Here is a 25586-nt window from a genome sequence, read left to right as displayed (position 1 = left end):
AATAGTAGATTAGAATTTAAATTAGCTTTGAAAACTTAGTTTTATTCTCTGATCATTTCTATTCAATTAAATTTAATAAGATTTCATAGAACTATGGCTTTATATTCAACTAAAACAAAGAACAATTTACATCAATGTACTTACTCTGAAAATAAATTAATTAAATCGTACAAGTATTTTCGTATGAAAAAGGTTTTCATTAAAGAAAAACTCAAAGCTTAACATAGTAAAATCACTTTTTATATAAACATTATTTTAGTAGCCTAATCTATACTACGAGTATGATGTGTCTCTTCTCTAAACTCATTGTATCTCACTCATTCTAATGGAATAAACAGAAATATTTCATTAGACTTAGACTTAAACTAGAATATTCAATTTTTTTGGACATGCGCTTCAGTGGAAATCTACTTTTAATCTCACGGAACACGATGTTTTTTATTCTTTTCTTACTTGCCTGAAAATTCACTTAAGCACAAAGTAAATTTAGATTAAACATGACTATCGCATGTCAAGTTTGCAATATTTCAATATAAAACCTCTTTGATCAACGTAAATTTTATTATAAATAATATTGAAGTGTGCAATGAAGCGTATCTGAGGTTAATACGTGGTGGGGCAAGATGGCGCGGTAGTGGCTAATCGGGTTAGTCGGAGCAATCTGCGGAAGCGGCCTCACCACTTATTTCATTATTTTAAAATTACTACGGAGATTTAGTTTCTTAACTGCAGCCCTAGGGGTTTATTTTCAATTATTTATAAGTTTGATTTAATTTATAATCCGCTATGATATTATGATTTTTTTAAAGAATTACATCTCAATATTTCTCTCTGAATTGACAGAAATATTGAGCAACTAACCGTTGGTTTCCGAGCTTAACATCTCTGTGTAAAACACATCATCATCCCTCTCACAAGAGAGAGATAACAAGGTTTTTTAAACTTGGATTTTGGACTCAGAACCCCACGGTTAGACGGTAGTTTACTTGTGTGCCATTTACTTTTATTATGTCAACTTTCACAAGGTGTCTGCTTTGAGTTGTTTAAAAAACTATCATAACTGCTTAACAAGAAATTGAAAGACATAAAGTAAGCTTGGAAACAGTAATTCGTAAAGGTTGATATTTAAAAATAAGACTAGTTATAGACAACGGAAATTAATAAAGCTATTAATAGCACACCTATAGGTTATCTTTTTATAACGGCAACTTATTGCTGACGTCAGCTACTGTATTACTTAATGATGATATCGTCAAGTTTTCTTACGCGTGGGTGTATTAAATATAGCTCAGCTCGCCCACCTCGAAACAAACACCTGAAAACTAGTTATTTTTGCGATCACTTTATCTTACAATGACGTCAATATTTGTCAGTATAACTTATACCCACAATAGTAAATCAGAAGTAAATTTATTTTGGACCCACAAAGTATGGTGGCATTAACACATAGAAATGGGTCTAAATCTTTACTGTTCACCATTGTACCAAACAAAAGAAATTGTCTCCTTTGTACTACAATTACATAATCTACGCTATGGTATGTCTTCTATATCTTACTAATATAATAAATGCGAATGTTTGGATGGATGGATGGATGTATGTTTGTTTGAAGGTATCTCCAGAACAGCTCAACGGATCGGTTGTAGAAAATAGTCTGCAACAACACATAGGCTAATTATAAAGTTTTATTTAATGCCACGCGGATAGAGTCGCGGGCGACAGCTAGTACCTCATAAAATTAGATTGTTAGTATGTAATGTAAAACATCAAGTTAATATTATTAAAGTGTCAATTTACATAAACAATTAATTTAACAATGTGAAATGCACTAGGAACAACATGAAGTGAATGTTTCAATAGCCGATATGGCGTTTTACGGCCTTAATATGTAAAATGTTTATGTAATGTGTAATATGTAACATGTTACATAAGCGCTGTATTCCGCAATTATCACTGTAAATAGTGCTCCGGGACAAAGTACTGGCAGTTTCATATAACAAACCACTAAAACTCTAGTTTAACTGTTTGACATTCGCACGTTTCGAAGCTAATAGCGCCACCTATTTTAGAACTGAAAATCTGACATCTCTAAGATCGTTTTAACCAGATAATCCTAAAATAGTTCAGACGGATCTTTGAGGTCTAATGAAAACCCAGCGGAGGTTTATAAATGGGAAATAAACTTGAGAGTTCACAAGTTGAAGAACAAAAGTAGCGAGTTCATCGAAACCAATAAAATTATTATTATTAAAAGGCCGGCAACGCATCTGCGATTCCTCTGGTATTGCAGATGTCCATGGGCGTCGATGAACACCTTGGTGTTCCCGCTGCTCGTTTGCCCCCTTCTCTTATAAAAAAAAAAAAAATATTATTCGCGACGTTATTATAAAACTGTTGAACAATTTTAACCATAGACGTCGGAGTCCATCGAGGGTATTCAAATTAATATTCAGTTCCATTATCAAAGCGATGATACCTCGTTACTGAAGTTTTTACTTTGTAAAGTCTCGAGTTGTCGGTGTCACTGAAATCTATCTTTAACAATGTTGCCAAACATTCAAAAGGAAATCTATTTAAAAATATATTACAGAACTTTGTTTAAGAAAATATTAGCTCTAAAAAGCTTCTAACTTAATCCAGATCAATAGATAAAGATGTAGCAAATAAGTTATTTTTGAACATTTGTTCAAACACAACACTCTTTCGTAACATGACCCAGTAATCGTGCCCTTTAAGAATAACAACAATTGGTAACGAGAATCATGATGAAAAATTTTATTCAAGCAAAGCCAAGAAATTTTGTGTTTATTATTTTGTAATATCCATTTGAGATGCGATTCAATTGTAATCTATAAACTAAACGAAGCATTGCTTAAGCATAATAAATAAAAAGTTCGTATTTCTCTGTTAAGTCGAAAGTTCTCTCTTCGATTTCCCTCCACAGGATCTAACTTAAAACATTTCGATCCGTCTTTGTTTCGAAAGTACACAAATTCAAATACACCATTCTATTTCCAGTCGAGGAATAGGGAAATGAACGAACGCATCGCGGCACAAATTTATTTTATCCCGGACAAACTTTTTAATGGAATTACTTTGGGTTTTTGAAACAATAAATAAATATTGCTCAGAATAATTTTTTCCGGAATAAAATACTCGGCTTTTCTGTGTAAAAAACTTTGATAGTACTACTTGGTATTGTTCTTTTTAAATCTCGGCGGTCTAAACTGATCGACGCTGCGTAGTGCATTCTGGTACGCCCGCTAAGTTAAGAACCTCCAAGATATCTGAAAAATATAATGTTAAAGTAGTTTAAAATTATAGAAATATAGGTAAATATTTTCCAATATCTGCCAACTCGTGTCCGCTTTTAGCTCGATAAATTTAAACTGAAATATACCTAAAAATGTTTTTACATAAAACATAGGAAGAAAAGCAAATAAAGAAAAAATATGTTCAACAAAAAGGCGCTAATCATTTAACGTAAATAAACAAATTGATGTAGCTTGTTAAAAACAAGGCGAAAAGAACATTGCTTTTATCGTCGAGGGTGTTGCGTGTAAATTCCTGGGATGTTTGTTTTGTTATGAGTTTCGTAATTTAAATTGTAAGAGTTACTGCGAGTTTTCATTGCCGAAACATTTGTACAAAAACATAAATTCATCTTTTTCTTAAATATTAAGGTAACTATTCGTTTTGGTCCAAGAAAATCTGTTTTTTTTTCTGATTTACTAAGATTGAGGTAACCTCAATCCTAATTATAACGACCCACCTGTTTTAAATCTATTTTAATACGGATCATTAAAGGAATTCACGTTCATTCCATTAGCAGGTTTCCGATGTAGGAAGTCTGCTGACAATCGCAGAATTTATCGACTTTATAGTTCAGTTAAAACTGAACCCTTGCGAAATGCGATCTTTAACAATAAATAGTGAAATTCTGATACCGAATAATTTGACGTTGACGTCAATACTATTAATGAACGTTGATCAAAGGGTTAAAACACGTGTTAAACAGTGTCTAACAGTTTTTTGGAGTAATACAGTGTCTAACTGTATTTTTTGCACTGATTTTCTTTTACATTTATCTAAAACACATTCTGTTAAATATTGTTTTATTCATTTTATTTAGGTCATGTCGAATTTATATATTTTTAAATCGGCCAGCTCGAATACAAACTAAGTGAATAAAAGTATACTTTAACTAACCTATTTATTTAAATATGCTCCAATTTTAATAAAAGTCTCATTCTAGCACTTTTCTAGATTGCTTTATATAAATAAAGGAATAAAATTTTGCATTTCCTATTATAGTCCAGTCATTTAAGCTTAAATTAGGTAAGAATCTCGGAATTCGAGATACCCAGCTGTAAGTCTGTAAATACTTGTATATTGACACCCTAAAAGTTGTCTCAAAACCTACATATGGTAGGGTGTAAGCAACCATTAAATTTCAAGGTCAAAGGTCACAAAAATCGTTTTTTCGCGCTTTTTTTGGAAATATCTCATTTCCTATGGTTTTTTTGCTATTTGTATTTCTCATCAATATTGTAAAATACAAAATTCTCTACAAATTTTGTTCAATTTTTTTTTATACGGTGAATCGTTTTCGAGATAGAGGGCGGAGAACGCGCGGTCACAGCATCACTTCAGCCTCCGGTCGAAAACGCGCCATTTAGTTGATGAACTATTAATAAATCAATTATTATAAATATTTGTCAAATTAATTAATTACTGACAAATTTGGATGAACTAGCTGCAGCATTTGAGGAAGAAAATTGTTCGGCCCAGAAATTATTAGAGAGTGGAACTCAAACGTTATTGGCAGTCTATAATGCTCCGAAATTTGTGAAAAGTCTCGATCATCTTCGTTACATGCATTACGTCAAGTCTACAAAACTTAATAAACCTGTGCAGCTTTCAAATATTCCACCAACAAGTGCAGTTGCTCATCAACATTTCAACCGTGTATATTATCAAGTTCAAACTTGGTTAGGACATGATTTGGAACCCCAGGTATGGGGTTGGGCAATGCGAAACGATTTTCTGGAGCCTATCATGACAATTTTACCACCTGCTCCAGAAGATTTGCTAAATACAATTTTCTGCAACTGCAAAAGTGGTTGTGGTTCGCGATGCGGATGCAGTAAAGCGGGCTTGCAATGCTCTTTAACTTGTGGCCAATGTTGTCTCAATGCTCTACGATATCAGAGCGACATTAACGAAGATGGAACCTTTGACCCAGAAATCATGGAAGAACTTGAGACAAATGTCGTTGAAGACGATAATGAAGACCAGTTTGAAATTTACCAGCAGCCAGAAGACGACGATGAAGAGGAAGAAGATGATTTAAATTATAAATTGTAGTTTTTGTATCCTTTATTCCATTTTTTTACTTTCAATAAAAATTAATGTATTCAATGATATTTTTTAATAAAAAGATTAATTCATAATTTATTTGCTTTTTTTTCATCACGTAAGAAGTTATTAATATTAATTAATAACTTCAAATATAATTCCTATATTTTCATTAACAATTCTGCAATTACATGGGCAGGTAAGTGTTGTTAAATAAATTAATACTGAATAAAAAGTGGATAAGTTAGGGAAAAAATGATAAAGTATAATATAATAGTTAATAAAAAATTGACAAATATTTATAACAATTGATTTATTGATAGTTCATCAACTATATGGCGCGTTTTCGACCGGAGGCTGAAGTGAAGCTGTGACCTCGCGCTCTCCGCCCTCTATCTCGAAAACGGTTCACCGTATAAAAAAATTTTTTAAACAAAATTTGTAGAGAATTTTGTATTCTACAATATTGATGAGAAATACAAATAGCAAAAAACCCATAGGAAATGAGATATTTCCAAAAAAAGCGCGAAAAACCGATTTTTGTGACCTTTGACCTTGAAATTTAATGGTTGCTTACACCCTACCATATGTAGGTTTTGAGACAACTTTTGGGGTGTCAATATACAAGTATTTACAGACTTACAGCTGGGTATCTCGAATTCCGAGGTGAACTTACTAAAATGACTGGACTATTACCTGAAAGCGCTCTGAACAAATGAATGCGGCTCGAAAGAATTACACTCGTCTGTTTGCATTTTTATAAGACTCTTCTGAGAATTTTCAATAGATATTTGGAGTGAAAGACGTTATAACACAAATATTAATATTTTAGGTATAACATTTACAAATATAGTGAAGAACTTTTATTTCCTACCCACCTCCTTCCGTGAAATATAATATTGAAAAAAGGTCAAAGCAACATTTTACTAATATTATAAATACGAAAGTTTAGATCGAAGGATGGATGTTTGTTACTAGACTTCTTCTGAACTGCTAAACGTATGTCATTAAAATTTTATATAGATGTAGAACATAGTCTGGAATACATAGTCTACTAAATAAGTTTTTTTTAATTAAGGCTATTAGATAAATTATTGCTCGTTTGGTGACAGTTTACTATACAACATTCGATCCTAAGTGGGAAGCGAATTTAATTCTTTAAATCTGAAAAGCGTTTTTAGGAATCAGTTATAAATAATTAAGATGATCTTTTTTTCCTACCTTTGCTTTTGTAATTCTCAATCTCCCTTTTTCCGAAGTATTTGCCGGAAAATCGTAATCTTGAAACGTGAAAAGATTTATAGGCTTAGGATTTTCGCGTCAGCGACTTGTGACGTCATATAACCTTAAACGAGGCGTATGAAGGCTTATATGTTACTAAAAATGACAGCAGGATCAGGTAATGATAACCTGATCCCAGTGTAAAAAATGGTGTTAAAGAATTAATTATTGAAAATATGCTATTTTATTTTTGGATATAAAAGTCCCTGTTAATTTCTTCTTTAGATTTTTATAATTAGATGTATATTGGGATTGTATCCGATTTTCTTAGCAACAAAACACACACCGAATTAACAAAGATTAGTCATTCATAAGAGTTAAAATTTAATATTATCCATTTCCCAAAATGAAAACAAACGAAACTTATATTAAAACTAGCTGTCGCTCGCGACTCCGTCCGTGCGCAGTAAAAAAAAACTTAATAGCGGTATGAAAAATAGATAGTAGCCGATTCTCAGACCTACTGAATATGAATATAAAATTTCATAACAATCGGTCAAGCCGTTTCGGAGGAGTACGGTAACTAACATTGTGACATGGAAATTTTATATATAAGACTAGCTGTCGCCCGCGACTCCGACCGCGCGCAGTTAAAAAAACTTAATAGGGGTATGAAAAATAGATGTTGACCGATTCTCAGACCTACTCAATATGCTCACAAAATTTCATGAGAATCGGAACGAACATTTCGACACGAGAATTTTATAATAAGATTTTATATATAAGATGTTTATATATTTATTTTAAACTAGATAAGTTTATTCAGATTCAAAAAGAAAGTTTGGTTTGAATGCAATTTCAACTGTGTTGGATTTTATTATGACTGAATCTAAACTGTTATGTGATTTCTTGATAAAACTAAAATGGAATTGTTTCTATGATTATTGAGAAAGCTAATTTAAATAACATTGTTAAAATAAGTATTATAAGGTTAGTATTATTTTATATAAAATATATTAAAATGTCTAATATCGATAATAATGTAGGACCACAGGTAATACAATAATATACTAGCAGTGTGTTTCTTAGATCAAAATCCCCATTTAAAACATATTATCTCTGTTTTTAGCCGACTTCAAAAAGAAGGAGGTTATCAATTCGACTGTATTTTTTTAAGTGTGTTACCGCGAAACTCCGCCCCTGGTGCACCGATTTTGATAAAAATTATTTTAATCGCAAAGAAGTGCTTGCAGATGGGTCCCAATTTTTTTTTTGTCAAAGATAATAACAGATGTGATGATATGTTTTATACAGAGACTTTGTTCTTAGAAACTAAAGGTAGTACGAGCGGTTTGAAGCACTGATAGAGAACAGTAAATGTTTAAAAAAAAAACAGTTCGACAGTCGAAAGTCAGATAATATAATTCATGCATTATGTACGTATGTAAGGAAGAATATTGTAAATTTTTAATGAAACTTTTTAATTTAAATAAAACCTATTAGCAACAGCTTTTAATAGAATTAATTTTGGAAACCTTTGATCTGCCGGCGCAAAGACCCTCGTACACGTCGATAAATTAACAATCAAGCGAAAAGAGATAACTTTACCCTCTTTTTGTACACCGTTAATTATATTTGTAGGCTGTGTTAACGATCGGATGTAAATTCTGGGGGCCTTACCATGAAAGACTTAGTGTTTCAAATACATTTTAGGTTAAACATACGTCAAGCCTTTAACGTGAATTTAACACCCTGCGCATATTTATGACAAATCATGTTTTAAACATTATTAAGTGTACGGTTGTGAAATACGATCTTTACCAATAAATGAAGTACTTTACCGAAAGCATTGTTGTGATACATATTTATGGTGTAACATATAACCACGTTGACGTCCATAAGATGAATGAGCGGCGGTCGAAGGATTAACTAAACAGTGTCTAAACTAAAAGTTAACTGTTTTCTTCATTTCTGTTTTACTATTTATTTAGTTACCGCGTTAATGTGCAGTTTTTCATTGCCTAGTGACCTGTTATCTGTCTCATTTAAGCCAGTGTTAACTTACAGTTCTACCTCTAATTTTACCAAATAAAGAACGTTTATATTTACAATAATAAAATAGCGAAATTCTTTTCTATCCAATTTAGCTAAACATGTTCAACAAGCAGTCTCATTTCAGCGGAAAGCAATAAAATGTAACAAATTCCACCACTCGATCTAAAAGCTGAACACGAGCCGCACTTACTGGATCTAGGCTTTACAAGTGAAAATCGCTTCGTGTGCATAAATTCTAGCACACTCATATTGAGCCAGAAAGTCTAGCTCGGAACTAAAAATTGTGTTTACTTTTTACTTCAGACAGTTTTTCGTCTTTGCGATTGTGATGTTTTTGCTTTTTAATCGTGTTCGGTTATTTCTTACTGAGTTCGTTTGCAACGTAATGGATATCGTTTTCGATGACTGTATCACGTTACGTACGTACGTTACGAAATCAGTCTAAATATTCAAGGCTACGTTGTTGTGATGTCAATTGTGAACATCTTGATGGCAGGGAAAGGATTTTCTCTTATCTTATCATCTTATCTACGAATCTTACTATCATGTATAGATGTAAGCAGCAGTGGGAACTTTGAAAGTCCAAATGTCGATTAGTATCTCAGTTAAAAAAATGGATCTTTGCTTGAAACGTTGCCTTTTAATTTAAAATAAAACGTAAACTTACTAATATTATGAACTAGCTTTTACCCGCGACTCCGTCCGCGCGGAATAAAAAAAATATGCACACAAGATAAAAAAGTTCCTATGTCCGTCTCCTAGTTCTAAGCTACCTCCCCATCAATTTTCAGCTAAATCAGTTCGACCGATCTTGAGTTATAAATAGTGTAACTAACACGACTTTCTTTTATATATATACTAGCTTTACCCGCGACTCCGTCCGCGCGGAATAAAAAATAGAAAACGGGGTAAAAATTATCTTATGTCCTTTTCCTGGTTCTAAGCTACCTGCCCACCAATTTTCAGTCAAATCGATTCAGCCGTTCTTGAGTTATAAATAGTGTAACTAACACGACTTTTTTTTATATATATAGATAGATGCGAATGTTTGGATGTTTGGATGGATGTTTGTGTTACCTTACAAATCCAAAACGGCTCAACGGATTTAACTGAAATTCGGCATAGATGTAAAGCACAGTTTCAAAATTATTTTTTTTTATATAAGGCGCGAACAAAGTTGCGGGCAACTGCTATTAATAATAATTAGATACTAGTATATATACAAGCGCAAGGTAAATATTTGCGGGCGAATGCTCTACGTCCGAACATCCGCGCATTCCGTTTGTCAGATAACAGATCGATGCATACCATACCAGCTTACAATGCGGTGAAAGCTCTAGAATATTCAGGACATTACAAATTTGCTTTACTAAGTAAGATTTAGACTACTCAGTTGTGTATATTTTGACTTTTAAAAAATGAAAATAACTAAAGAAATAAAATCACCATCTTCCAGTTTTTAGCTTCATTCTATATAGGGTCAGCATAAGTCTCTGAAATACATAATACTAATGTACTGTAGGTATATAAGCGCAGACTCCAGTTAACTTTATGTGCAATCGAATCCGGCGCATTGTAAGTCGGAATCATTTACAGTTTCCGTACTAAAAGATACTCGAGAGACGATTTACGGTGTAAACAATGTAAAACCAAATATTTTATGAGGCGTTTATTTGTGTACAGTCTGCACAAGCGTGTCGGCTACGTTGTGAATCATTTTTACACGCAGTTACGATATCCTCGGTGCCTGTTGCACACGAAGGTAGAACATTGAGGCAGAGTAGTAGACATTGCAGTACTGCTATTGCTTGACCGCACACGTTGGCCATGAATTTCAACTCTCGTAGTACATTCATATGTATACGAACACTAGTCTTATTATTATTTTTTACAAAGAGAGGGATGATCACGTTGTAATAAAGATGTTACAAAAGTGCAGACTCGCCTTGAGAGCGATCAGTAATATTTTGGTAGTAAGTGTGCGTTCAATAGCAGTACTACATTATCTGCTCTGGGATTCTGCCTTCTTGTGAAACTTCTATAAGCATACATCAACTCATACTGAACTGACGGATAACAGCTTTTTACGTTACCGCAAATCAATTTTTCTTACAATGTACCAAAACATGAGGTGTTAAAATTATTTTATACTGCTGACTTATTATAATAAGATATGATACATTCCTAACGAGATTATGGGAAAGTAACATGATTTTAGTTTTTTTTTGCATACGATTCAAGATATAAAGTACCACTGAAGTATAGTGTATAACATATATAACATAGTGATAAATAACTACTAGGAACAAGAGTTAGCGAATTTTTTTTTCTATTTATAATGTTTTCTTACTCATTTTTATTTCTGGTGTATTTTTAGAAGTAATTATGAATTATTTAGCTATTATTTAGTTTATAATATATTTAATTTTAAGAAATTCTTCCCAAGTAGTGTTGGCGACAGGCAGGCGGCCGGCCGTAAAAAATTAAACCTAAACTTTAAGGTTTTTAAAACCTTGTGTGCCGACCCCACGTGAGTGGGAAAAGGCCAGGGATACGATTTAAAATATCTATAGAATTCACCTTAGAAACAAAATTAAAAAACTCCGAAACTAATTGTCATTTGTTTTACAATTTTAAAGACCACTGCTAAAAAAACTATTTTACGTTTTCTTGTGCAACAATGTTATTTTCAAACCGATGATCAAACTTACTATTGTTTATTAATTTGTATACTTAATGTAATTAATATTACATTTGTAATATTAATTATTAATATTACAAATGCGAATATTTAGATGGATAGATAGATGGATGTTTGTTTGAAGGTATCTCCGGAACAGCTCAACAGATCTTGATGAAATTTGGCATAGATGTAGAGCATAGTCTGGAAGAACACATAGGCTACTAATAAAGCATTTTTTTTATTCCGCGCGGGCGACAGCTAGTATAAATCCATAAATGGATATAAACATTTTTCAACTGTTTAATTTTTAAAATAGAATACCATTGTATTTCATCGTTCATCAAACAACTGTTACCTTGTTAGTTTAGTCTCCGCACAATTTACACCATTTTATTGATTCAGCCCTGTTACAGCCTGTGTAAACTTCTGTTTTGCGTTTGTTTACGTTACGCTTGTGAACAATAGGTGTTGACCTAATGAGGTGAACAGAGGTGGACACGAATTATATCTGAAACTACTTTTTGGCAAAGTTTTTACAAATAAATGTGACATTCCATTAATATTGACATCTCCGGAACGTTTAGAAATATATTTTAGTAACCAATTTTTTGTGCATTCATATACGAAGAACTTCGAATATAATATGTACTTATGGAGTGGACATTACCACCATTTTCCTTCAAATGTTACAGCCATAGTATTTACTTGTGCTGTTATTCAAATTCTAATTATGTTTCTTAATATAAGTATGCTATGTCACAGTATTCAACGATCCTGTTCCACTGTACAAATTTAAAATCACCCTTATTCTAGCACATATATTCAACAAAAGCGTCTTTACACGGCTGAATGTGTGCAAGCTAATCTTTAATGACATACACAATAGATTGTAATTCACATAGGGGGTTACAACAATTGCCTGAATCGTCAAAAGATACAACGCTATAAGGCAACCACTTTAAACAACAAAGCATCTCGGCCTCTCGATTTTGAAGGGTTTGCCGGTGAAAGACTAGTGAGGGGTCCCACTCCTCAATACTTAATCATTCAGGGGGTTGATTATAAGCGTTGTGCGTTGAGGTTATAGTAAGCTACGTAAAATTAGTCACGTATTTTATTATTAGTAATTCGTGTAGAAGATTTTATAAGATTTATTCAGATGATTTCTACATTTATAATCGAAGCGAATCAATCGAAGGTTCTAGCAACTTCAGTAGTCTTAATTCTCCTTTCATTAGAACTTCATGAATAAATGGGTTGTCTGTCAGGATTAGACTTGTATTCGTTATTAATACCATAAATAACAACTTTCTTGGTATTTAAATGTACAATAATGCATCAAACAAATTCATTTAAAGTAGGTTACCAAAAAAGAAAGCTCAGTAATACTTCAACAAGGTTTTTAGGTCTAAATTGTTAACGTTCTAATAACGAGTTCAGATGCAAACAAGAGGTAACTATAACAATACCTCAGTATTGAAATAAAAAGAGAAATTACGAGTAGTGTGACAGTAACTACGTTTGAATAACGCGCCACCTGTTGGCCGGCGCCGAAACTTTATGTTCATCTTAGATTTATGGTTTTGTAAAAATACGTAACGGTAAATATATCCCGCCAGTAAACACGATCTATCTTATATAATCTATTCTTTAACTTTTAGTTTATTATGTTAGAAAATAAGTTTTTACTCAAATGTAATATGAACGAAGGATGAAGGAGTGGAGTTAGAATTTTTCATTTTTCACAATCCCATTTCATTTTTTCACTCCTATTCTTAGTCGACGCCAGTGTTAAGGATTTACTAATGAAACTCTGAATAGCTTCGCTATTTAATAAAAAAGGTTTATTCAAAATTATTTTAAGGTTGTCAGTCGTATACTTTTTCCTATCCTTTTTTTTCATTCTAAAATTAAAAAGAATCATTAATACATTACCACTTACTTGTACAATAAAATAGAAATAAACTTTATTATATAATAAACTTTGTAAAGCTGAATACTCGTAAAAAAAGCCCAGACGCGTCTGCGTTTAATCAGCGATCAAACGCGCGTTACTTTGTTTTAACTGTCATTACTACTTGCGTGGAAACGCGTCGGAATGCGGCGGAAGCGATGCTTTGTCCTATAAATAGATCGATGTATTGTGTACGAACACCCAAAACCACTAAAGCAATACCTATTCACGGGTCAGAGTTTACTGTAAGAAAAACACTATAGCTGAATCGAAGTTGAGAAGGTTGTAATAATTTTAGTCATTTAGTATTAGTGCCACATTGATGGTCATTTGATGGTTACTTAAGTATAGCCTTAACTAAGATTTTTCATAATCAATCTACACTAAGGGTAGCCTTAGTTATTCCATTAGTTCAAATCTACACTATACTTGTATAAAATTGATGTGGTTATAAAAACTGCATTTTTATTTAATATTTCCTGTACGTTGAAGTGTTAATATGCACTAAAACCTAATAATACGTTTATGACACGTTTTACAGTCAGAAAATTTTATATTCATCTTTTCCTAGCACCATTTTACTACCGTATATGGGAAGACATGAATTTACGAAACCGGAAATAATTCATACTATTTTAAGATTCAAGTTATCCCTTAATTAATTAAGATATAAGTTTTCCATTGTAGATAACCTAAGTTTAAGAGTTAATCTGAATGCCTCTCATCATCGGTTCACTATACGTCCCCATCGAGGGGCTCGTAGCTTCCCCAAGTTAGGGGTGACTAGGCCATAGTCAAACACGCTGGCCAAGTGCGGGTTGGTTGACTTCACACATATCTTTAAATTTCTTCTCAGATATATGCAGGTTGCATCACGATGTTTTCCTTCGCCGTAAGAAAGATGAATGTCAAGTGACCCTGATCCGCCGACGCTCTACTATTATTGCCTCTACTATTTTGAAAAAAAAAAAACTGAGGTAACTTAGTTATATAAGTAGGTATATCAAAGTCTAACATATAATACATAAAGTACTATTTACATTAGTAAAATAAACTTAATTGTCAAGTTGTACTAAGCAAACTGTTGTCAGTTTGTGTAAACAGCCTTATTTAATATGAATTCAAACAATGTCAGGCTCTGTCAATATTCAGTAAGGCTGTACACAAACGGAGTTCTCTGTGACCCAATTGCCAGTCGAAGCTTAACCTTTGTCTAGCGGCTTTCGAATTACCAAAGCCCAGGTTTAGTGGATATTAAATTGTAATCGATGTTCGAAACATACCATGTTTTAGTAGTTATATATATATATATATATGTGTTATATATATATATATAACACATATATATATATATATATATATATATATATATATATATATATATATATATAGTGTTTGATTGCAAAAAATATATTTCATTATTTTTTCATACAGATTGTATGTTATTTAAGTACCTCTTTTGGCTGTTAAAAAAGTCTATTAAATTTCAACCCTCATTTTGTTATTCAATCTTGAATGTTAACCATTTTAAATTTTAAAATTGTAGCGATAACTTGCATATACTGCAGGCCAAAAGTTTAAGACTATCTTAATTAAATTTAAGTTTGATCATAAACTTTTGGCCGGCAGTGTTTATGTGAGCATCATATTGAACGTTTGTAAACCCGTGATGCATATTGTTTGAATTTATCCTTTGATCTTTGATAATATCTAATAATATTATTGTAACTGGTTTTCGTAAGATATGAAACAGCTTACCATAGTGCCCTTAAATAAGTGTTTCAAAATATCTAATGTAACAGAGATAATTTTTTTTTATTGTTTCAGGATTATAATGACAACTACCCAGCTGCAAGGATCAACGAAATCAGTTAAAAGCCACACTATGAACAAGAACAAATGGAAGTGTGCATTCCAAGCATACTTTCTAGATTAAAATATAACTAAAAAATATAATGAAAGTTATCAAGATGTCGTAATAAGAATAGTATTATCGAAGTTGTAAACGAAAACATTACAGTGTAGTTGGAATAATGGTGCAGTAGAGGTCGCTGCTGTGATGGGGTGTGGCCAGAGCAAAATTAATCTTTATCCCAGGCGTAATAAGAATGGCGGGAAAGGAAACAGTGCCAAAAAATCCGGTAGGTCATCACATTAATTGATTCTTAAAATTACAATACTTTTGTATATTTTATAACTTGTACATTTATGTAATTACTTAAAAAATTAGAGTTAAAATACATTCGCCCTACACGTATCAAAGTTTGCAGGCACCAGTGAAAATTTTTACGGCCATACGCCGACTGTTTGAAGGTGACGATACCGGCAACTTGAAACGGTCCGTGTATGTCAATCCTAAGGGTTTACCTACTCGATTTAATTAACAGTTTCGTATTTTTGACTTCCGTCCTCAATTAATCGAACAAAAAATGTTTTTAAGTATGAATATAAAAGCTTACAAGTCTAGATTTTATTATAACAGTTTTAATAATTCAATCTAGAAATTTCCATTTAACCCTTTGACGCGTGATCCGCAAGATAAGAATGGCACCACATATGTTAGGTTATGTATACAGATGGCCCACTTTCTTATTCCACCCTCAAACCCGCCCACGTTATTACCATTCCTAAGGAATAGTTCTTGGCATTAGGAAAAACCTCGTTCCGTATAAAGAGATGGGTTAACATTGAATTTGTTTGGATTATTACCTCGTGTATTTCCACTGATATTTTTTATATCAAAAGGTTGCAAATGAGCAAACGGCCACCTGAATTCGCCGAAATAGCGAGGCGACCATTGCCCATAGACATCCACAAATTCGGATGCGTTGCCTCCCTTTAATTAACGGAGAGGACGCACAAAAAGGGGATATTTCACCTTCCTATGCGTCCCCTCTTCCGCTAAATCCACTTTCCCCTTCCCATCATTTACTAATAAGAAAAGGGTGTTCTTCCAGAGTATTTTCTGCGTTAATTAAATTTCATTGAGATCCGTTGAAACGTACCGGAGATACCTTCTAACATGTCCATCCATCCATTCATAAAGCTAAACTTTTTTATTTATAATATTAGTAACAAGAGAACTGAGATAAGATAATTTTAGTATCAAATCTTACGATAAGACTTTATGGAATAAATATTTTCTTTTAATATTTTCGCATTGATTGTTACCAAGGGTTAAATTTTAAATGTTTGTGTTGATAATAACATCAAAAAGTAGTTACTACAATTTATCTTAAACTAGCTTTTACCCGCGACTCCGTCCACGCGGAATAAAAAAATGCACACAAAATAAAAAAGTTCCTATGTCCGTCTCCTAGTTCTAAGCTACCTTCCCATCAATTTACAGCAAAATCAGTTCGACCGATCTTGAGTTATAAATAGTGTAACTAACACGACTTTCTTTTATATATATATAAGATACCTATATAGATTATTTTTTGTAACCTGACTAAAACAGTCGAGTTCTATAGAACACACAGTGTTGATATTTAACATTAGCCACATTAATTTCCCCTCTGAATACTCACGAGTTCGCGGAAATAAGCTCGTTTGAAATGCTCATAAATGCACGAGCCTTTGAATTTACTCCGTACATACATCGTTCTAATTCCATTTGCTGGTTACGTTAGTAATTTCACATATCTCAAAGTGTATCGTAATTAAATTAATATCGTATTTTTTTATAAGTATTAATTTATAATTAAGTTAAAATGGTTTTTATGTCTTGTATAAAAGGTAATCCTTTTATAACTTTCAATTTTTTTCCGTACATACCAAAAATTCAAAAGTATAACAGAAGTAATTCGACGTTGTATTAAAATACAAACAATTTAATACACGAAATTTAAAATAATAAAATTCCTACAATTTTGAACATCGGCAAACAACTAACATTCATCTAATCGTCTTCAATAAGTTAACATTACAATTCTTGCTCGAAACCTATTTCATTCTTTGCAAAATAATCCAAAATCTTCGTCCTATAATTCCATCTAATAATGATATCTAAATAGTCACAGCGATCACGTTTTACCTTCAAATAATATTTTATTTGAAGATCCTAAAGGCGGGTGACGTTTGCAAAACGACCGTGAAATTGTATAAAGTGCGTCACAATTGCTATAGTCAGGGAACAAAGGGAAGGTCCTTAAATTACGTCATAACAACGCCTAGGGAATACTAAACTAGATAATGTTACTCAATGTTTTATCAAACGATTGTGAGTTTTTTTGTAGGTTATTTTGTAAACGTTTTAAAATTGTTATTTAAATCAAGTGAAATAATATTTTTTATTATATCGACCTAAAGAGTAAATGTGATGTGGGATGAAGGATAAGGAAACAGACAAGATGATCTCTACGATTTGAAATAGGAACTTAATTTTTAAATTAATAAAAAAAACTATAAGTCGTACGACGTCGTAAAAATAAATAATCAAAAAAGAATCTCTTGAAAATATATTAGGGCTTAAGGGCCACTACTGATTTAAATATTAGTCTTAATACCAAATAAGTTATAGTCAAACTTGATGCAAAAAACTTTAATTATTTTTATTTATATTTTTTTCTATGTTCCTACAACTACAACCATATGATTTACTTTTTCAAGTTTTTTGTCAATTTAAGATAAAGTTGTCGTACGTAATAGCATACTTTGACAATAAAAAAGAGCGACACATCAAGAGCACATGTGCCTGACTTGGAAACAATTCTTTAAATCGAGTGTGTAACTTAACATGTGTCACTAGGTTGAACCATTTTACGCAACGTTACAAATTCGTGAGTGTATTTTTGATACATGTTTTACGAGCTTTTATTTATTGATTTTTTTCTAAAAAATTGACTAATTACTTTAAGTATACTCTGCCTTAGACCTTAGAATTACTATTTTATATTTAATATTAAAAATGTCAACTTATATACAGGTAGATAGATGAATGTTTGTTAGGAGGTGATTGCCGGAACTACTCAACGGATCTTGATGAAATTTGGCACAAATATAAAACATAGTCGGGAAGAGCGCTTTGGCTACTTAATAAATTTAATTCTAATTACTAAGATTCGCAGGCGCAGTGTTCTATATTTATAGCCAAAAAATAAAGTATTACTCCACATGGATTAGTTATATTATTAGGATAACCAATAATTTTTAAATTCACAACAATCATAAACAAACTGTAGCTTTCAATTAAAAAATGTAAAAATATTACCACTCACAAAGGACTGTTACTTTATTTTACAGTATAAAAAAGTTTCGTTTAAAAATAATAAGCGACTGCAACAATTTTCATTGAGTGCCCCGTCGCACCCGCCGTCGTAAACATTTATGAAGTCCCGACAACTTTCCACTTTGTAGTTAAAACTGTTGTGAAAAAAACACGAAAATTGCCGTTTTCGTTGTCGTGTCAATTCTTGAAACCTGTGTAAAATTAAGGATAGCAAAAAGAAACTGCTAAATGAAGTCTTTTTCCATACTTTACTAGCGATGGTGCAAGCAAAAAGTTTCATCAAAACTGAAAAACTTAACCTTTGAAAACATCATTATCAGCCCTAATATCTGCATAATAGCTGTAACTCTTCACACGCTCTATATTGACATACTTCTGTCTTCATCTAACTTTGACGTCATTGATAATCATCCAACTAAAATTAATACTGACAAAGTATAAAGTTCTTGGAACTAAATTTTGCAAATAACTCCTTGGCATTTTGTATGTGACAAATGCTCATATCCTGCCTGTACAAAGCAGACGGAAGGGAAACAAAAGGGAAACGTAAACTTCTAGTCTTCAAACTTCTAAAAGGGAAACTTTCTACATCAGAGTTTAAATGTACAAAACATCCAAAAGACATAGTAATAAAAATAACTGGCTATAATAGCCATATACCAAAGTCAATATAATATATATTTTTCTATGTACATGGAAATTATGTGAAAAATTGAAGTGATAAAGCTTAATTTTTGCGATAAACTTTATTTTTATAAATATTTAAAAAAAAAATAATATTAGTGTAAAAGTTTAGGTATTATATTTGTTTACAATATCGGCTCTTTATTTATAACAGTGCATACTTGCAAATATCAATTTAACTACGTGCCTCTAGAAAATAAAAATTACTATCCGAATGTAAACAGTTTCAACGCAATGCAGGTAAATCAGAGCGTGAGTAAGCAGAAAAGTAATCAAACATGATCCGACGACATGTCGGATTAGCGGAATTCCCTCTATGTTATAAATATACGAGCAACAAGGCAAATAACGCAAATTCACGTACGATACATGTTTGTTTACTCATAGTCATATATTATAGTAAAACGTGCAAAATTTATAAACTGTATTTGTCACGTTCCGTTCCATGGGAGATCCCAAAATAGACGCACTTAAGGTTGGCCACCCAGGGGATTTTAGTGAGTACAGATCTCACATAACACTTTTTCCCCCAAAAGGCAATGTATCTTACAACCCCCCCCCCCCCCAATACAAAAAACTGTATATGTTTTCATGTAACAAGTCTATTTGGAGGCCTTGTGGACAAGGAAATTCACATTTAAAATAAAATATTTCAGCAAGTAAAAATAGCTTGACATGGCCTATAATTTAATTCAACATTTTAACAACATTTTTTCAGGTAATAATAACTAATCATTATTATTAAAGTTACTTAGCAATATTTGTTTTAAAAATTGTGGCACGTGGAAGTAAATAAATATACTCCTACTTACTGTCAATAGCCAAAGATATTTTTAGACACCCTTTTAAATTACTACCGAGACTCCTTTAAGACTTTGAAACAGGAAGATTCCTTTCAAATTCTGACGTTAAAGCGGGGATTCCCCCGAGAGGACGTGAGTAGGCGTGTGCCACCGCTCTGAATATGTCATCAGGCCTCAGCGTAAATCTCAATTACTGTGACACGGTAATAATGTAGGAAGCTGTAGAATTCAAGCAGCATTTACCGGTATTTAATGAGGGAATGGTCCATTTACAATTTAAAATAGGGCCTAAATTATTGTACTTTCCTTTCAAAAACTTTTTTTTTCAACTATGAATACTTCTATCTTAGTTTTTAATATTTCAACTAAATTTTAAAGCAACAATACATCTTAGCTTCGGTAGATAGAGAGACAAGTAAAAAAACATAGCCTTTGTTTATTTATAATAGCAGGACTTTCTAAAGGAAAATAATCGATTTAATAATTTCTCAGATTATCTAAAATAAACATAAGACTGTTCTTTTCTTCTTATAATGTTAGTGTAGAGATAAACTGAATAGGAAATAAAATATAAAAACACAAGGTCTGTATCTACAGATACATATCTATGGAGTTACGAAAATTTTACAAATTTTAAAGTAATACAATACCCTCATACAGAATGCACCGACGCACAGGTGCTCGGAATCTCATTCAAAAATTCTATATAAATTGTTAATAGCAGGGCCTGCAGTAGGGCTGTCACCTTGCAATAAATGTAAATCCAAACAATGACGAGAAAAGAAACGACGACCATGATTTCTATAAAAAAGTCACCCAGTGAGTTATACAACTTGATCTTTAGCGCATTAATAAAGTTAGTTATTTCACATCACCTACTCTAATCATAAGATATATGTCCGACTGGTAATGTCAAACTCGTAGCCCGAAAATGCACCTCGCAGACTCCCAGAATTCAGGTCAAAAGCGAAGAGGCAACCCTAGTCTGAAGCGGAAATATAAAGCGGATTCAACTCATGAATATTGCTTCGTATGTCCCTTTCAATATCACAATGTCATAAACTTTTTCAACAACGTCATTGTTCTATAAATCTGCTTATCGCTCTTATTCAAAAGTTCTGACGCTTTGTTAGTACTAAGCGTTGATAGAATAGTGGCTCTAGTTAATACCATATCTACTGAACACATGAAATCCTAAGAAACTGAATTTAATAGGTATTTTCAAGATCTGTACTTCTAATTCCTCTAGTAATTTGTATTGTACTTAAGTTTAAATGAGGATAAGTAGCATTGACTGACACAAACATGTCTTGTCACTAACGAGAATAATTATGACCTTATGAGCGGTACATATACGACGATAAGCGCTTTGGAAATGCTCAAAATGAATGTAGTTTATGATGTTACTATTTCGTAAACGCCTGAACAAATCCGGATAAAATTCAGGAGATATATGTAGATAACCACTGTGGCTACTAACTCTTTTTTTTTCAAGCATCCATAAGAAGTAGCTTGGGACAGTTAGTATGTAAAAAACATTTTAAAAAAACAATAGTCGATGATTGTTAGTTTACCTTTTTAGTATTTGTTACCTGTCTCGCCGCACATCAAACATCAGAGAGTAAGCTCTTGTCACGCCGTAGAGTGCCTTTGTAACGACTAGTGCGCCTTGCACCATTGTCTGCTGTACGTCTGAAAAATCAACTTGTTTATTCTTTTTTTTTAGCTAACACTCGTATATTGTCTTAGTTTCTTATTTATTTATATAATATGTTTGAATAAATAAAATAATTATACTGATCGTCAAAAACCCAAAATATGTTAACATAGTGATACAGTTTATTAGCAGAATTGTAATCTTAAATCCCCTAAATTGACGAATCTATGTTTTCCAATGACGTTCCAATGTTTGGGTTTCCACTGTCAAAAGACTTGTATCAAAACATGACTGTCATCCCTCACGTTCTCTTGGACGAAATAGAGACAACAAAGAGTTACGGCAGTAGAATTTCACGCATTCTCGTTTAAATATGGAACGTATGTGAAAAGCCGTTCTTATTGAATGACGCGGAATAATCGAATATTCCGATGTAAATATAATAATGTCTTTTCAATCATATCTCGGCATAAGATTATCTTGTTTCATGTCGTACGATCACATATTGTGTAATCTTCGTTGCGATTAAGTAACCACAAATCTTTATTAAATAAGCATACAAAAACTTATTTAAATCTAATTCGTCACTTTTAATAAATCCTTTTCGACTAAATCTACAGAAATGATCGTGAAATTGTTCCGCAAAACATGTTGCGGTTGTTCTCTGGACAAAGGGAAGGACCTCAACATATGACCTTTCTGACAACAGCATTAATTTACTTCCCGAAGCTCTCTTTGACCTTTTTGTTTGCCGTTTACGTCTGTGTTATTTCCTATTAACGAGAAATATATTAAGAATTTATCTATGAAGGAAAATACAATACGTATGTCAATGTTTGTCTTTTGAAATTAAATGACAAAAGTGCCATATAAGTAAGACTTTGATAGAGGAGATATTCTGAAATATGAATATAATCTTCACCCATCCTTAATTTTCGTCTTTCTCGACAATTCGAAGTCAACCAGTAGAGCCAGTCCAATTCTGCACCAGCTATGTTAACGCTCTACCACTATTAAATTCTATGGTCTTAAAACTTGTTATTTATCTTTACAAGTTCATAGATAATATTAAAATAAGGTCACAAATTCAATAGTAAAATCATTAAATATCAAACTAATCATTTACATTCATACGAAAACCTATATTTGTCATATTTTATTACCCTATAAATATTTAACGCGTCTGCATTTTAATTTCACTGCTATAACAAACTCCTAGCAACCGGTTATACAAATGAAAAACGGTATCGATCACATAAAACATATTAATTTAAATGCATTTTATAGCAAGAAGCATGGGTCAATGAAACCGTAACAATATCTATGATGCGCGTCTGTCGATGTCGCCACCTGGTATCACATGAAGGCAGAGTAATAAACAGAGCAGTATCCTTTGAACACACTTACTGACAAATACTGTACTGTCTCAACATATACTTTCGAAGAATAGCAGTACTGCACTTTTTACTGCTCTGCCTCACTGTTCTGCCCTAGTGTACACCTAGACACTATAAAGTTCAATTATATTTCTATTGTGAATAAAAAAACTAAGATCACGTTACAAAATAATTATTTTCAATCTATCAGACATTTGAATATTTTAATATTGAACAAATTACCTTAATTTTAATAAAAACCTGAAATATAAGTTGTAAGTTTTAACGCAGAGACATAAAATGTAGCGCCCAAATGCGTGTACTAAACCACTTTTATACCACAGAAAATTATTCGTGAAATTCTTAACATCATTCAAAACTTTCTTATAAAAAAAGTTATCATAACCGAAGTATTATGTGACAGTATTAAAAATATTTAACACGTACTTAGTGTAAATAAAAAGGGAGCATTAGTCGGGACCAGGTGTTATGTTATACGTAAGATGGCTGCTTTTGTGATAGTCACGAACACAGCGCTCCCTACTTACAGACCGAAACCGAAAAAAACATAACAACTTTTGTTACACACGTAAGTACGTACGCTGATAGTAAGATATTTTAATGTAACTGATGTTCTATTAAAAAGTCGAAGTAAATTAAAATTTTCATATACATTTTTGGTATACGGATTTTAAATGTTTAAAGCTGCTCAGAAACCAACAAAGTCATCGTGACAAAGGTTTTACAAAAATGACTTACGAATATTTACAGGTGACCTTTGTGAAGTGGAATCAATTCCGCGCTTCGTCTGATGAGTGTGGTGCCGGAGGCCTAATTTTAGTCCTCTTCCCCTTCACACCCTTTTCTTATTAGGAAAGGATGAGAAGGGGAAGTGGATTTGGTGAAAGAGGGACGCGTAGAAAGGGAAAATATCCTTTTTCTGTGCGTCCCCTTCTCCGTTGATTAAAGGTAGGCAATGCATCTGCATTTGCGGATGTCTATGGGCAACGGTCGCCTCGGTATTTTGGCGAATTCAGGTGGCCGTTTGCTCGTTTGCCACCGATTGATATGAAAAAGGTTATAATAATAAAAGTCTTTATTCACTGACGTTTTTACTTACATGCTATTCTTATAAAACAGTGGTATTTTTAAATCTAATCAACCTATCAATAAATATTAAATTTCTTCAATCTTTACATGTATTTTAGCATTGAAACAGACTATTTCATTTTTGGTACCTAAATTACTATTTGATGACAATGACAAATGGTAACTAATATTAAATTCGTGTATTTATAAAATATATCAAAAGTAAAAATCATAATTATATAGCGGATTAAGGCCATTGGTACCAAATTTGGAGCGGGGCGATGTAATCAAAAGTATTTCACAATATAGCGAGGCGCACGAAACGAGCGGGAGCGGAGTAGTACATATTTTTATTTACATCGTCCCGCTCGTCGCTAATTTCGTGACCGAAGCCTAAGAAATCATAAGCTCTTTACGATTCATTCAGAGTTTCATTAAAGAGAGCTTAACAAATCAAATTATTTTGTAACACCGCTCCACTTCCGGTTCAGCATGTGTCGACGTATTTCATTCAATGCCAGTCACCGACTCAATACGGTCGGGCGAGGCTCAATAAAACAGGGTACATGCCGACACGGTTTAATATGAAGTGAGAGAAATATTTCTTTACATTATTGATTTTTTGAATTCAAACGGAGGAATATTACGTGATATTATGCTATAAATCTTGATTAAAGGCAGGTGTGATTTTCTAAGTAATCATAAAGGATTATTACGTTTAATATGGTTTGCAAAATAATTCGATAACACTGACATGCACATTTGATGAATACCAGATTATTAACATGATAAAAGGTCAGTGTATTTTTTCATTTGAAGTTGTAATAGGATGTAACAAATAGGTTAGCTGTTTTAACTTAAAAACTACTTTTTAGTTTCTTTCATTCCCTAGCTAATTTCCTTTGGAATAAAAAAAAGGTTTTCCTACCTACGCTTATCTCTGTTGTCCATTATAAATTAGATAAATGTCAGTTTTATAAATCTTCATTACGGTCACATTACCAAAACCTCACTTTGTTAACTTTCGTGGAAATGCGCTTCCATAATTTGTCTAATATTCGTCTTTAACTGGAAACGGTAATATCATTACTAGTGATGCAACGGATGTCTGTTTCCGTTTCCGCAAGTGCGGAAGTTCCGCGTGCTTTTCAACATCCGTTTCTGCTTCTGTTTCCGCAACTTTTATAACGGAGATAAAACGGAACTTTACGACGGCTGTGAGATCCAAACGCGCGGCGAGAGACGCGCAGCCCGTGCGCGGCCTTTCGGCACTTGTCGCATTTGTTTGTTTACGTACTATTTTGTGAATTTAAGCGCGTAATATTTTCTGCTGCTGTTTGAAACAATCAGTTTCTCTTGCTGGAGTAAACTGTCTAGTTGTGGTCCAAATAAAATTTGACAACTGGCAAAATGTGACTATTTCATACTTACGAGTTATTAAATGTAGGTACTTTTTTTTTGTTGACGCGGGGAATG

General features: G+C 32.6%; 1 protein-coding gene across 1 annotated transcript in view; it reads left to right on the top strand.

Annotated features, from left to right (window-relative positions):
• The window catches only part of LOC106711411 (extensin), a 59891-nt gene that overhangs the window by 20814 nt on the left and 13491 nt on the right, over positions 1-25586 (top strand). The window contains exon 2 of the mRNA XM_045686387.1: positions 15099-15412. Within this exon, the coding sequence (XP_045542343.1) occupies positions 15331-15412 (82 nt within the window). The 5' untranslated portion in view covers positions 15099-15330. The remainder of the gene's footprint in view (positions 1-15098; positions 15413-25586) is intronic.

Source organism: Papilio machaon, chromosome 3 (genome assembly GCF_912999745.1).
Source record: "Papilio machaon chromosome 3, ilPapMach1.1, whole genome shotgun sequence".
Lineage (NCBI taxonomy): Eukaryota > Metazoa > Arthropoda > Insecta > Lepidoptera > Papilionidae > Papilio > Papilio machaon.
The sequence above is the reverse complement of the archived record's forward strand: the minus strand, read 5'-3'. Positions and strand labels throughout refer to the sequence as shown.